The sequence below is a fragment of the Neovison vison genome, chromosome 8, assembly GCF_020171115.1.
Source record: "Neovison vison isolate M4711 chromosome 8, ASM_NN_V1, whole genome shotgun sequence".
Taxonomy (NCBI): domain Eukaryota; kingdom Metazoa; phylum Chordata; class Mammalia; order Carnivora; family Mustelidae; genus Neogale; species Neogale vison.
In genome coordinates, this window is record NC_058098.1 from 120297596 (window position 1) to 120313647 (window position 16052).

General features: G+C 46.2%; 1 protein-coding gene across 3 annotated transcripts in view; it reads right to left on the reverse strand.

Moving 5' to 3' along the window:
* Window positions 1–352: 352 nt before the first annotated feature.
* Window positions 353–16052, reverse strand: part of LBH (LBH regulator of WNT signaling pathway) — a 30112-nt gene continuing 14412 nt past the window's right edge. For all 3 annotated transcript variants that reach the window (XM_044261828.1, XM_044261827.1, XM_044261826.1), the window contains one exon: window positions 353–682. In XM_044261828.1, coding sequence (XP_044117763.1) covers window positions 494–682 — 189 coding nt within the window. In that variant the 3' untranslated portion in view covers window positions 353–493. The remainder of the gene's footprint in view (window positions 683–16052) is intronic.

Below are 16052 nucleotides of genomic sequence, written 5' to 3' on the forward strand. Positions count from 1 at the left end.
CCAGAGGCTCTCCTCTGCTCAAGGCTTCCTTTCAAACGGGTATTTTATCTTCCATCTCCTGTCTCCCATTGGTTCTCTTAACCTGAATGTTTCTTACTGGCGATGCACAACTCCCTACCCCCCCTCCCCAGCCACCCACCCCCCCCCCCGCCCCCTGGAATCCTGCGCTGCCTCTAGCCTGCGCAGGTTCAGATACCCATCTCGAAGATGCACCACCTCCCTCCCCGCACCCCCCCACCCCTGCTCTAAGCGGCTTCCTTTCTCAGAAGGCCTTGCAAATGGTCGCAGAGGGCTCCACTGCCCAGCACGTTTCAAGAAAAGAAAAGAAAAGAAAAGAAAGCCAACTCGGTGATTTGCAGGTGCAAAACGGAAGCCATCATTTGACATTTTCAGAACAACTGTGGCTCACTCCCTTCTTCCATCACAACGGGAAAGAACACAGTTCAGGGACAGATGCCGTCTGGTGTGGCCCCCGAGGGAGTCGACAAGGACTCTATTGCTCCTTGTTGTCTTTCTCTGTCTCTTCACAGTTGTCCGGCTCATCCTCCTGGACCAAGAACTCCTCGGGGGGCCACCGGAGCTCCCCGCTCTCCACCTCGCCCTCCGTGGGCTCCACCACGATGGACGGCAGACGGTCCTTGAGCTTGCAGCAGCGGTCAAAGTCGGACGGGTCGGGGAAGATCTAAAAGAAAAGCAGAGCGAGGCCCCATCACCTACAGTCCCCGAAAAGAGAAATCCCGTTCCTCTGTTGCACACACACGGGGAGGACTGAGCGGGAGCCAGGGAACACACACATTCTGGGGCCCAGGAAACCGGCTCCCAGCAGACTTTAATCCTGAAGCTGCAAGTTTCCAGGGCAGTGCCCCCAAATCTGTGGGGTGGCTCTGTTCGTAGCTTTTCTTGTCTTTTACTTGCAGATAAAAGAACTTAAAATCATGTCAATCATAGTACGCCGCACCTGCCTGCAGCCAGCACGTGACCCTGGCAGCCAAAAGCATGGCCACAAGTACCTTAGCGCTGACGCCCCCCACTCCCCAGGGTGACCATCAGTGACTAGGAGGAGCCAGTTTCCAGGTGCTCTACATACATCGTTGTGAACCAGTACAGTCGTGCTGAAAACACCTGTTGCTAATACTCTCTTAAAGACTCTCGGGTTTGAAGAAGGAGGTGGCCCAAACCATACAGCCTGGAAATGAGTGGTAGAGGAATGGATTCAAACCCAGGTCCGTCGGAGCCCCGTGCACATGGCCCGCTAACACCCCGCCCCTCACCAGATGGGTCCTGATCTCACTGCAACTCTTTTTTTTTTTTTTTTTAAAGCAACTTTTCTTACTTTTTTTTTTTTAAAGATTTTTTATGTATTTATTTGACAGAGAGAAATCACAAGTAGATGGAGAGGCAGGCAGAGAGAGAGAGGGAAGCAGGCTCCGGGCCGAGCAAGAGCCCGATGCAGTACTCGATCCCAGGACCCTGAGATCATGACCCGAGCCGAAGGCAGCGGCTTAACCCACTGAGCCACTCCGGCGCCCCACGCTGCAACTCTTAAGTCAAGGCCAAATCAGGGTTGATCAGGGACATGTGCTCGCATGGCTGCAGTCACAGCGAAGCCATGAACAGAATTTTTCATCTGTGAACAGCTCTTGGCTTCTTGGCGATTCTGCCCCTGGAAGTCTTTTCAGAGTCCCGTCAGCGAGGCCGTTTTTTTTTTAACGCCTACTGTGTGTCCCGCCCAGCGCTGGGAGAAACCCCGCGCCAGGCCATAAAATCAAGGACCATGAGGGGCTCTGCGGATTCCCTGCATACACACTGCCCTGTGACTGCAGCTGACCCAATTCTTGGCCCAGCAGCTTAAATACTTAATCCGATGGGCTGCTGGTCCCTTGCCATCCACAGACCTCGGTGACAGACCCAAGAGCGGGAGAGAGGAACCTCTGTCTGGGACACTGAGGCTCACAGGACCCAGACATTGAGAGCCACGTGGCGCCTTCAAGGCCATCTCTTCCAATGTCTCCATTTGGTAGATGAGGAAACCAATGGCCAGAGGGGACAGGAGGCTTGCTCAAGGTCACACAGCCTGTTAACGGCAAGAGAAAGGAAAGCAAAATCGGTAGTGGGGGGAGACAACATTTGCAAGCGAGCCTGGGCATTGCCTGAACAAGGCACCGATCAAGACAGGCCCCCAGCAATGGGCAAGTGTCCTGTATTCTCAGGAGGGAGAAGAAATGTCTCCTACAAACTCGGGCCTTCGCAGCTCCTGTGGTGCCCGATCTCCCTGCACCCCAGCCCTGAGCAGTGCTGGCTCAGCCACAGACCACGTCACAGGCCATGTCACAGGCCATTTCACAGGCCACATGGGGCTTTCGGGAGTCACGGGCCTCAACAAACCTCCCCAATCCCTGTGGACAAGTGATTATTAACCATTTATCCAATAAAGCCCTATTGCTGGGATTAAGCCTTAAGCCAGCTGCACAACCCAGCATCATTAAAGACTTAACAGGCTCATAAAAAGTATGGTAGTGGCAGCCGGGAGGAAAATGAACCAGAGGAGGGGCTAGACGAGTTGGGGCAAAAGTAGACCCCCACTCCAACCTTTCTCTTCCTGATGCAGCCGACCTCGTGGTTCTGCCCTGGATCTATGCTGGGCACATATATCTGATGCGCTGAGCAGGGAGAGGGTCAAGTCGTCTATTTGGCCTGTCCTCAGTGCTCCTCACTGGACCTGGAGCCCCTCCATGGGGGTGAAACACAGGTACCCTCCACGCACGAGCTTTGGGAGTGAGGAAGGGGAAACCCAGCAAGGGGAAACCAGTTTGCAAAGCTCTTTCAGACCTCACCTCACATAGGCCTGACCACGCCTGAGAAGCAGTGAGATCCTGGGCTCTGAGGGACACATGGAAGGGCCAGGATTCAAACCTAGATCTGCTGTTTTCAGGGCCTCGGCCTTTTGAAAAGTGAATGGATGCTCATTTTACAGATTGAAAACTGACCAGGGAGAGTGGGCAAGACTTGGTGTCAACTGCCGTCCAGCTCAGGTGCCAGGATGACCTCTGGGCAGCTCAGCCTAAAAGATGTGCTTCCTGGTCTAGAAGATAAGATTCCTGGTCTAGAGAGTTGTTCTAAATCTTCCAGACCTGCAAAAGAGCTATGAAATGTCAAAAGGAGTTGGGACACCTGGCTCAGCGCAGACCGTGGCCCCTGCCTCTACCCTCTGACCCACCTGTGACGTCCCAACAACCGGATTCTAACTATGATCGCCCGAGCCAAGGAAGAGCGAAAGGGACAAGACACAGGGAGACCAGCTGTAGAAGATGAGAAGCACGGTGCGGGTAGAGAGCGTGTAATTTTGTTTCAGGCTGGGACTAGGTCTTTAACTAAAGTCAGGGGGTTAGGATGTTAAAAAGATGATGGTGCTGACGGAAGAGAAGCCAGGCACATTTGTTGGGCAGAAGCTCAACCTTCCCAATAATCCTATTAAGTATTTAGTAGTGTGAGCCCTATTCTTCAGAAGGGAAAACTGAAGCACAGAGAAAGCAAGCAACTTATTCAAGGCCACACAGCTAGGAAGTGGCTGAATGGGGACCTGGCCTCAGACCTGCAGGACTTCAGATGAGGTGCTCACTGGATAACACACTGCGTAGAGCCACAGACCCCAGGTCCTCACTGTGTCCTTGACATCACTTCCATAACCTCAGTCAAGTCCTCTCAACCGCCCGTGACTCAGTTTCTCCTTTTGAAAAGCAAAGCGACCTTCGCGTCTCACCAGATGGGTACAAATTCTTGGCAGACACAAAGATGAGAAAATGCTTTGAGGACATATGCGGAATTAAAATCGGAATGTCCTCTTTGGAGCTGTATCAACAAGATGACAGTAAGTATGCATTCAGTAAGCAAGAGGTGGCAATTCTCACATGGTAATTAAAATAACTCCAAACAATGCCTTCCCTACCAGGAGCTGCACAATTAAGTCTCTTCAGTCCTTGGGGGGAAGGCTGGGCATTGAATTTCTGATACTGCTCAGTTGCCAGAGAACTTTGCTCCCTGAATTGCTCAAAGCAGGTGCCGTTAAAAAAACAAACAAACAAACAACTCTTTTTTTCTTGACAAAGTCTACTCCCTGAATTTTAAAAAAAAGCACTCTAATATTCTCACCTTTCCATCAAAGATTTTAATTTTGTATCCAATAATACCAATTGATGCCTCTGAAAACTGGAGCTCTCTCCCAAGACAAACAACACGCACCCGGAACCGATCAGCTTCTCATTTCCTCCCGTGCAGACAGAAAGCCTTGCAAAGTGTGGCTGAGTATTCTGCCGGCACAATCTTATCTCCAACAGCTGCTTAAGAGGCTGACCCTAAGGAGGTTGAGATTTTTCCACTAAGTCATGCTTTTTAATCATCTAGGCAGCAGAAAAATGAGAGGTTGCAACTGCAGTGTGACGGGGTAGGGAGGCAGTGGAAAAAAGGACTCAAGTCAGACTTGCCAAGCACATGACAGGTAGGGCTGGGGCGGCAGGCCAGCCTGGCGTGCTTTCTGCCTGCAGGAGCTGGCAGGGAGTAACGAACTGCCCCCGGTCCAAAGAGAAACTGCTTCTGGTTAAACCTCTTACTCCAATGTGCCCCTTCTCTCTGCAGTGGGGAAGGGCAAGCAAAAAAAAAAATAAAAGAAGAAGGAAAAAAAAAAGAATCCTTTTCTCTTCCCTCTGCAGCCAAGACTCCCCTCCAAGAGGTCCAGAAAGGAAGTGGAGAGGCTCTGAGAAGCATTTTCCACCCTAACCCTCACCGAGGACAGGGCAGGTCTAGAAGCATCCATCCCCAGCTGTGGTTTTCTCAGGCCTACCCTGCCCTCCTTCTGCCAACACTGGATTCCACATCCAGCCACCCAGCTGTCCCATGCGGCTGCCAGGGCTGAGGGCTTGGATGAAACTCATGGACGCCCAGTTCCTTCCTTTACAAAGGGAATGAAGTCTCAAAGATCCTACACACCATTCTGGCTGGGTCCTGCGTGACCCACTGCGTGGGGACGGCAGGCACGCAAACATGGCGCTCGTGAATCTTACAGAGGACATGTCTTCGGAGGCATCCTTGGCCAGGGGGCCTCTAACCCCAACAGGCCCTGACATTTTGGGAATTCACATGGGTTCATTTGAAAGGTCAAGGGAGCTTTAGGACCCTCCATGAGAGAGAGATGGTCCATGAGATGGAACTGTGGCTGCCAATATACTGGCATTTCTGGCTGTGTGGATTAGAGCTGTCCACTAGAACTTTCTATGACAGTGGAAATGTTCTCTAGCTGCACAAGCAGTAGCCAGTGGCCACAGATGGCTAGTTGAAACAACAAGGTAAACTGTTAATTTTTTTCTCTAACTTTTATTAATAGAAATTTATCTGATATATGTAAATACAAAATAAATTTAAGTGTAAATAGTTGCGTGTGGCTAGTGGCCGCTGCATTGGGCGGTGCAAACACAAACAGTTAAATATGAGGACCATGAAAAGAGGGTTGTCCAGAAAAACCGTCAGGAGGTTTGGTCAATGGGCCCCCATGGGCAGAGCCTCATGGCAGAAAAAAGTCGAGCTGGGGGGTGAGGAATTAGTCAGAAACCTTTTTGCTTAAGTGTAAGAGCTGCTGGTCAGTCAGCTCCATTTCACCCGTGGAGGAGGAATTGAAAGGTAATAGCAGATCTTCAAAGGCATGAAATTTGGGGGCCTAGCTATCAACTGTCTGCCTCTAAGCCAGGTGACCTAACCCTCACTGCTTCTGCGGTGGGGAGAGAAGAGAGAGGTCTGGCACCTGGGATGGAAAATGTGAGCAATTCTAGTTGAAGCGGCCCTCCCCTGAGTGCACATATCCCTCAGCCATCATCCCTGACAAACAACTCGAGCTGGCCACAAACTGGGCGGAGGGCTCAGCAAAGAGCTGAGAGATGCTAATAGGGAAAGCGGACACCAGCGGGAGCAGGAGATGAAAGGTGGCAAACTGGACACACAAAGGGCTCATTACCAGCTCTGCAAGCTGAGACCTCTGGAGTGTGGGCAGCTCGCTCCTCTTTGCCGGGCTCCAACAGAGGGATGAGGTGTACTGGGGTAGGGTAGAGAGGGGAGACGGGGCAGAGGGCCTGAGGTGGATAACCAGGCAGTCCCCAAGGCACTGAGAGGGACCTGCCTCTGCACACAAAACCATGCAGTGAGCCTCTCCCCTCTCTGATCCCAGAAGGGGAATAATCAACCTCAAGCCTGTGATGGAAACTTGCCATGCCCACTGGTGGTAGACCAGGAGTCTGAAAGATTGGGCTTTAACTTTGCCCCCGTGTCTTATTTATTATCTCTGTGACCTTGATCCAGTCATTTTAACTTCTCTGAGCTTCAGTTGCCTCCTGAGTGAAACAAGGAAGGGATTTCTACTTTATAGGATTGATTACATGTTCCTGCATGTTGAGTCCCAGCATAGGACCCAAAGGCTCGAAGCTGCGGTGGCCCATTTCCCTCCTGTCTTCATCTACAGGTTGGGATTAATGTTAATTCCCATCTCATAGGGCTTTGGAGAGGATCCAACATAGGTATGTGTGAACATGTTCTGTAAACTTTAAATTCCTAATGATGGCTCTCATTAAGTAACACTGGGGTCCCCAAGGAGAGTTAGAGTGAGGTCCCAATGGCTTGGACCAGGAGCAAGTAAGCAGCACTCCTGGGCTTGGGGTCAACAATTCTAGACCAGGTCCTTTGGAGAAATGGGTTTGACTGTTTTTCCAGGGCATGGGTTAGGCTAAGCGGAACAAAAACCACTGTCTTGTCCAGATCCTGGTCTTCAGTAGAAGCCCCTGAGGCTAGCAATCTTTCCCTTATGCACCTCCACACCCCCGCCCCCCTCCCAGCCCACTCCAGCAGTCGGCTGCCCGGGCCATCAGACCCCTCCTGCCCCTCAGCTTCCCAAAGTCTGGGTTTCTTATTTTTTCTGCAGAACAACAATGGATTGGCCGTGTGTGTTTATTCCTTCCTAGGAGTGGCTGGCTTCTAACAATGGGCAGATCTCCACCAGCATCCTGCTCTGCCAAGGGAGCAGTGAATCCAAACGAAACTCACCCTGCTGTTTGTCCCCTAACAACATGTGAAGGCAAGGAACATGTATGTTCTTCGAAATACTTGCCGCCTGCGATTTTACCATCATCACCACCATCATCACTATTTGCATTTTACTGACTTTTCAAAGTGCAATGTGGTTAGTAAGAACAGAAAGAACCAGAGCAAACAGCAGAGGGGCTCCTAACTGGATTCAGGGAGGAAGAAGAGTCTCATCTCCAGTTGGATGCAAGTCGCCTCATTTTCCATCCCTGACGCTCTCGCTCTGCTCAAATCCCTCTGGTCTGGGGCTTTGGAACATCCACCGTACCCTCTCCTACCCTTCTCTGGTGTCTCTAATCCTATGAGGAGACTTGAGGAGAGATTTAAGGCTTTGTAGCAACTGTGGGTTCTCCTTCCTTTGGATTAGAGATGCTTAAGCCTCCAGCCCTGATACTTAAAAGAAAAGGAAATCCTCCAGATAAACACCATCCTTCATAAACATCTCTCAAACACACACCCATCCTGCAGGTCAAGAGTTCCAAATTCCAATTAATTAGCACTAATTGCTACTGATAACTCTGGGCCCAGCGAGCTGATGGGGATTTTGGAAGGTTCAAGAACATTTCTCAAAGCTCTCCAGGGCAGCAAGAGAAAGAGCGCCATTATCCGGCATAGATGATTTCAAACACCCACATCCTATTGACTATATTATAATTGCCCTTTAGAAAGAAGACATGCCTCCCAATCACCTCTGGGCCCCTAGGGATGACAGATCCCTTTCTCCATCCTCCTCCATTAATACTGGCCAAATGTCTCAAAGCATACCTCCTCTCATTCAGAAAGCCCAAAATGGCACAGCTACCATTTCCAACCATTCTCTCATTCTTGGTTTTGGAGACAAAAGTCTTGAATGTTTGGCCTAGTCCCACAGACCTCCCGTCATTGTCTGGATTCCCCTTCCTGACCCCTAACCACTTGACTTCCAAACACGTCCCTGCATGGAAACAACCCCTTCAAGTCTCTGAGGACTTCCTTACAGTCCTGCCCCATGGCCTTTGCCTGGCTTTCACTCAACACCACCTCTGCAGCACCCCACCAGGCCATTCAGCCTGCTTCAGGCTTCACGGTCTCTCCTGATTCTTATGCCCCTGCCCTGGCTCATCTACCTTCATCTTCCCTAGACAGATGCCCTCCCAGACTAGGTGTCATCCTAGGCTTCTCTTCAGACTCTGCTTCCTGGCTTCACCTGTCCATCACAGGCAGAGGATTTCCCAATCTACAGCTGGACTTCCCCCCTCCCACCATCCATGAAACATCTCCACTTAGATACCATCCATCATCTCCAACTCACTTGTCCCAAAGTGGGGTCACCAGCTAATGGACCCATCTTCCTTTAAGTTAAAAACTTTTTTTTCCTTCCCAAACAGGAAGCCTTGCTTGATAGAAGGCGCTATAAGAGAGGTCTGGAGATTTTACTTGGTCAGAACTGCAGTACTGATGCTACAACACTGAAACGAACAAGGCTGTACTCCTAGAAGCTGTCTACACTTGCAAGGAGGCAATGGCCCTGTTGTCCTCTGATCAGACCTATTCTTTCTGTTCAGTCTAGAGCAGTGGTTCTCAAAGCTCAGATCCCAAGCTCCTTTCCTGGAAGGAGTGTCCACAGAGTTAAAATACTTTCTTTCTTTCCTTTTTTTTATTTTTTTTTTTAAGATTTTATTTATTTATTTGATAGAGATCACAAGTAGCCAGAAAGGCAGGCAGAGAGGGAGAAAGGAGGAAGCAGGCTCGCCGCTGAGCAGAGAGCCCAATGCAGGGATCAATCCCAGGACCCTGAGATCATGACCTGAGCTGAAGGCAGAGGCTTTAACCCACTGAGCCACCCAGGCGCCCCTAAAATACTTTCTTAATAGTACAAAGATGTCATTTGCCTTTCTGAGTGTTGACACTGGCACTAATGGCATACAAAACACTGGGGGGTGAAATTGCTGACACCTTGGCAAGAATTAATGAATGCAGCAGCAGCAAACTGCACCTGTAGTCATTATAATCTTTACCACCTCCAACTCACAATAAAAAAAAAGAAAAAGAGAAAAGAAAAGGAAAAAAGAAAAGAAAAAAAGACCTAATATCCTTGATAAAGCAGTCAAAATGATTTTTTATTAAATAATGCCTCCTAAGTACATGTTGTTTTAGTACTGTATGTGATAAAATGGAAAGCCAGCAGCAGACAGCACTCTGCTGCATCCCAAAGTATACCTCCTCTCATTGGTATGAGATGACCTCTCATTTGCATTTCCTGGCTTCACCTGTCCATCTCAAGAAAAAGCACTCATGTGATGCAGTTACCAGCTCAACTAGCCACTTCCCCCATGGAACACCGTGTCTACTTGAAAACATGACTGCCCAATAAACCATGGTTGTTTTGACTTGGGTATTCGGGGGACATGTCCTCAAAAGTGAGCAAAATAAGCACATCACTTTGTGGAAAATGACTAACAATATTTGGTTCCAATGATAAAAAATCAAGCTTTCAAGCATAAATCGTATCAGCCACTATAAACATGTCTGCTCCCTAACACTTGAAGGTTTTCTGATGAGACTGGTAAAGACATGCATAAATGTGACTTTCTGATGTTTTAGGATGCAATGTGTCCATATTTGGAAGCTCTGTCTTACTCATCGAACAGGTATTTTCCAAATGATCAACACATCACATTACAAAACCAAAAGTGGGGAAAGGACCCATTCAAAGTGTCAGACAGACGGCTGCTGGATTTGAATGGAAGAGCACAAAAACCTCACTGATAAGGTTTCAGATTCCACGTTGCTGCTAGCCTTTCAGAAACCACCACTTGTTGAATTTTCATGAAACAGCAAAGAAAAAATACCTGAATAAGGCTATGAAGATATTTCTTCCTTTTCTTAACTTTTCTAACAGATCTTGCATGGCCCAGATTGTCTTCATTTACTTCAACCAACACGTATGGCAACAAATTGAATGCAGAAGCAGGTATGAGAGTCTAACCATTTTCTATTAAGCCAGATATTAAACAGATTTGCCAAAAAAAAAAAAAAATGTGAAACAATGCCTTTCTTCACACTAAACTTTGGTCTGGGTTTGGTTTTAAAAACATGTTTATCTTTATTAAAAACCGTTATTTGTATTAACATGTAATGGTTTTACTGCTATTTTAAAGGGATTAAAACATGAAAATTTTAAACATTCTGTTTTAATATCAAAAGACATAGCCCACATAAACAAAGAACTCTGGGGTTCCTATATAATTTTTAAGAATGTGAAAGGGGCTGAGATCAAAATATTTGAGAACTGCTGGCCTAGAGAAAAAAACACCCTCCAGAGGATGACCACATTAAGTCAAGGTTGAAGGAAGGTATGTTTTAAAACTGGAGAAGACTGGAGAGGAACACAAAGTTGGCTTCAAACAGCTGGAAGGCTGACATGAAGAAAAGAGCAGATTTCTTTCTAACTCTAGTGGGTGGAGCTAGGATGAGGACGGAGGATTTCACCTCATTACACAACATTCTAACAAAGGTGACAGAATCCACTCTGTCCCATAGAGTTGGGGAAATCGAGGCCAAAAGAAGTGATGTGAGTTTCCTCCTGAGATGACAGAGTTCTGTAGGAGCAAAGCCAAGATTAGAAACCAGTTATCCAGTAGCCCATCGTCCTCTGTGCTGAGATGTTCTGAAATGCCATCGCTGGTTATGTCCAAAAAACACCTAAGTGACCCAAGACCACACTGCTGTCACGTGCACTCCCGCGTCTAAGCGGCTCTAGTGCCAGTTTGAGTCCACCTGCTTATCTACTGTCTGAAAGAATTTGGAAAAACTCTGTGTCCTTCCACATGTTCTTTTTTTTTTTTTTTTTTAAAGATTTTATTTATTTATTTGACAGAGAGAGATCACAAATAGGCAGAGAGGCAGGCAGAGAGAGAGCGGAGGAAGCAGACTCCCCGCTGAGCAGAGAGCCCGATGCGGGACTCGATCCCAGGACCCTGAGATCATGACCTGAGCCGAAGGCAGCGGCTTAACCCACTGAGCCACCCAGGCGCCCCTTCCACATGTTCTTAAATTGACATCTAAAACTCCTGATATATTACAAACATGAACATTTTATTTTTTTTCTTTTCTTCTTTTTTTTTTTTTTAAGATTTTATTTATTTATTTGACAGGGAGAGATCACAAGTAGGCAGAGAGGCAGGCAGAGAGAAAGAGGGAAGCTGAGCAGAGAGCCCGATACGGGGCTCGATCCCAGGACCCTGAGATCATGACCCGAGCCGAAGGCAGAGGCTTTAACCCACTGAGCCACCCAGGCGCCCACAAACATTAACATTTGAAAATGGAATTTTTATACCACTCTTTTAAATGTACCCAATGTCTCATAAATTCCAAAGTAACTTGGTATCAACTATCACCCATGAAAAAACTCATGAACAGGGCACCTGGGTGGCTCAGTCACTTAAGCATCTGCCATCACTTCAGGTCATGATCCCAGGGTCCTGGGATAGAGCCCCATGTGTGGCTCCCTGTTCCACAAGGAGTCTGCTTTTGCCTCTGCCCTTCCCTCCCCAACCCCCCAACTCATGCACTCTCTCTCAAATAAATAAATAAATAAAATATTTAAATAAAATATTTAAAAAGATAAAAAATAAACTCATAAAGAAGCTCTAAAATCTTATTCTTTTCTCTGCTTGAAACTATATCTCCATCCTACTGTTCACTGGAATTTTAATATAAGTTTTTAGTCATTAGCTTTTTTCATACTTCTCTGCAATAGACAGTCACATATACAAATGGACAGTTAATATTTTTATGTCAAATGACCCTAAGGCCTGTTAGCAACAACAAATCTGGATTGGCTCATGGCAGCTATGTAACTCATCAATAAACATACCGCAAGTAATTGTTCCACACAAAGATAATTTTTTTTATTGGTTCCTTCATGTGATAGATCAGTGGGATTTTATGGAACTTCCTAGGCAGTAGCATTTTGAATGGCCCATTTGTCTGATGACCTTCTGGTTTCTACACCCTGGGGAAAGTCACCTTAAAAGACTCAGGAGGGCAAGAAGCAGTTCCTTCTCTTATAAAGGGGGGGTGGGGGGAAGGGCAAGCTTGACAAGAAAGTAGGCAAAGAACCTGGGGAAGCCCGGCTTCAGGAAACGGGATTTTCGAACAGCAACACAGGGAGCCTGAAGATGTGGGACTAGGTTTCGCGAAAATACTCTCTGCTGTCATATCCCTTCGAAAATTTCCGTGAACCCCAGGAGCAGCTGTCCTCTGGTTTTAACACTTTGTTAAAACATCAAGTAGTATATACACGGAGCATTATTAACAAGTAATTTGGCCTGAGAACCTCTGATCTCAGGCTGCCAAGGAAAACAGCCAGAAAAGATACTAAGGCTTCAACTGCCACATGTGAGGGGCAAATGACCAAAGAATTACAGGAATCATGATTGAGTGTTAGCTGATCTTTAAGAACGCTTTCATCTAAAGGATATGAGAGTCAGAAAGAAGAAATTCCTTCATGATAACAATAGTGATGCCAGTCTCCAGAAGGTGGACACCATGGTAATTAACGCCTACTTGTCCACATACACAGGATGGCTCAATTATCTTACTTACTTGTTTAAAACATATAAAAATGAAACTCTGTATCACTACATAGATGGAAAACTAGTATTACTTGTCATAAGCAGTAACCATAAAAATATACCGCCATTTCTAAAGTTTGCCTTAACACCTGAACGCACTTTGTAAAGCACCAGGAATCTGCGGACCCTACTGGAACACTGGCTTGGGCTGCTTACTTGTTGCAAAGAACCTGAGGTTTGCACAGTTGTTAGGTAAAAGGAACCTGAGTTCTGGGCCCAAAACTTCTATAATGCTCAGATCTGCTTCTAAGAGCCCAGTCCATCCTGGATTCCAGAGAAGCCATATTTCTAAACCATGACCATTCCATGAGCCACATGTGGCACCCCAAGAGAGCATGATGGCTTGGGGACCATATTTGCATCTGTCCAAACGTCATGGGTCTCCAGGCAGAGATGATATCACTGGTTTTCCTCAAGGTCACTTGGTGTTCCATTGACATTAACAGAATAAAGGAGACAAGTAGGACAGTCGCCGGCCCACATGCATCTGTAATCCAGAGTGTGTCATTATACCCAGGAAGAGACAAAAACATGATCACCAGCTATTTTGCAAGGCTGGCTAAGTGCTGCCTAAACATCATTAGTTGTTATCGTCTCTGCTCAAAATACATAAGGAACAAACTACAAGAAGATGTACAACATCGCCTAAACACTCTGAAATAAACCAAACACCTTTCTGACTTTTGCCACAGAGCACTTTCATGATCTCATCTCTATAGCTTTTATACCCCTGAAGTTCTAGGCGCTAGAGCTTTCCAGGCGAGAAGATTCTCTTCTGATAAACCCTTCTATTTGTTTTCTGTCTTTAAAGTAATATATAATCAAGAAGCTTAATGATGTTGAATCTCTTTGAATTAGTACTTCCAAGAATTTATTCCAAGGAAAGAAATCAGGTCTGTGCAGAGATTCATGTAAAATAATGTTCAGAGCAGTGTTCTTTGCAGGAACAAAATATGCCACAACCTAAAAAAAGATTTGGCAGTAAGAAGTAGCATGTAACAAAACGATATGCCTTTTTCCAAAGAAAAACAAATGGACAGAGTCACAAAATTGTAGTAAGTGAAAAAAAATTTACTAGAGCATACACATATTTATCCCAATTTTATTTTTTTAAACATAAATATATACAAAAATACTAGAAGTAAACATACCAAAATGTTTTGGTGACAAAAATATGGGTGGGTTTTTTGCATTTTAAATTCTTCTAAATTTCTAAAAGAAATCAGTATTATCTTTATAATTATAACACACACCACTCACACACACAACTTTTGACTTAGAAACTGTCCTAAGACTCTACTCTGAGAAAAATGTATCAACTATGGACAGACTGATATATAAAGTTATATATAAATCATCACATAATTTGTAAGAGGAAAAATAGAGATAATCTAAAAGTTTTCAACAACTGGAGAATGGGAAAAAGAATCATATTTTAGGGGCGCCTGGGTGGCTCAGTGGGTTAAGTCACTGCCTTCGGCTCAGGTCATGATCTCAGGGTCCTGGGATCAAGTCCCGCATCGGGCTCTCTGCTCAGCGGGGAGCCTGCTTCCCTCTCTTTCTCTCTGCCTGCCTCTCTGCCTACTTGTGATCTCTCTCTGCCAAATAAATAAATAAAAATCTTAAAAAAAAAAAAAAAAAAAGAAACGTGTTTTAACTTTAGGATCTAATATTGTACGCTTATTAAAAATTCTGGCTTTGAGGGCGCCTGGGTGGCTCAGTGGGTTAAGCCGCTGCCTTCGGCTCGGGTCATGATCTCAGGGTCCTGGGATCGAATCCCACATCGGGCTCTCTGCTGAGCAGGGAGCCTGCTTCCCTTCCTCTCTCTCTGCCTGCCTCTCTGCCTACTTGTTATCTCTCTCTGTCAAATAAACAAATAAAATCTTTAAAAAAAAAATTCTGGCTCTGAAGCATTTTTAAGATAAGTTGAAATGATGAGATGCTGAAGACTTCCACACTGGTAAGCAAAAAAAAAAAAAAAAAAAAGCAGAACGCAGCTCTGCAATTTTGGCTATGTGAAAATATTAAGGGCACTGGAAAAGATGCTAAAATGTGAACAGCTATGATTTGGGCAAGGTGAGATCACGGTGATTTAGAAAACAAAAAGGTTAAAGAAAATTAAAATTCCATCCTGGGCAGAGGTTATGAAGACATGGCCAGTGTCTTCACAGTTTGAGAAGTAAGCAGGAGGACAATAAAATACATACTCTTCAATGAAAATATGAAATTACTGGGAAAAGGAAGCGAAAATTTTCCTATCATCTCAGCACTCCAGTCTAAAACAACCCCTATCAACATTCCACCAGCGGCCCTTTGGTCATAAGTGAGTGTGTGTGTGTACGTGTGTGCACGTGTGTGCATGCGTGGGTGTTCGTGTGAGTGTCTACAAGTGTGTGTGTATGAGTCTGAGTCTTCAGCAGGCACCTGGGGCTCTGTCCACAGACATCGGCGGCTGAGCTCAGTGCTGCCCACACACTTTGGGCTAATAGTGACCTACTAAATCAGAGCTTATATGCAGGTGTATGTCTGGAAAAAAAAAAAAATTCGGGAATTTGGAAAGTCAAGGATGCTTCTGAAATCCACAGGGTGGACCAGTATTCTACAAAGTAAAGGCAGGACCCAAGTTCAAGGTATATTATTAATTCCGTCTGAGAACCACCTTCAGATTCAAGTTAGGTTAAGGTCAGACCTAGAAGCCAACCACCTCTGAACTTAGATTTGTGAATGCCCTTCACGCTCAGGCCAATTCTACTTCGGGTGGGAGATCCAGAACCTTCCTTCCTGTTGGCTCCAATAATATTTGTGGCTGAGAAGCAAGCAGTCAATGCTGCTTCAGCTAAATGCTTGGGTGCCTCTTCTCTATAGTTTGCCTAAAAAAGGAGTTTCTGACAGCACAGGCACGTAATGTTAGCAGTCAGGGGCCCAAAGGAGCTCCCAAACTTCCCTTAAATATAAAATGCTAGCTGAACAATAGTCTGGAGAAACTTCTGGCAAATTAATTTTCTTCTAAGAAGATCTGTGTAATAAGGGACCTCCCCCAGCCAAGGAATGAAGCAGCAGACATAAGATCTGATTTGCTGATCAAGAATCCCCCTGGGGTGGGCACAGGGACAAGGGAAGGGTGGGGAGGCCACAGGTAGCAGAGGCAGTCCAGCGTCTCTGAACTGGAAAGGAGTGAAGGCTTGACAACCCTGAGCCCCATGTGAATGAGGGCCTGTCTTCATATGCTCCCAAGATTATTTCGGGACTTGGACCTGAAAGATCATTTCAGGACATTCACTAGACACCCAGGAATAGCTCTTGGCTCCGGTCACA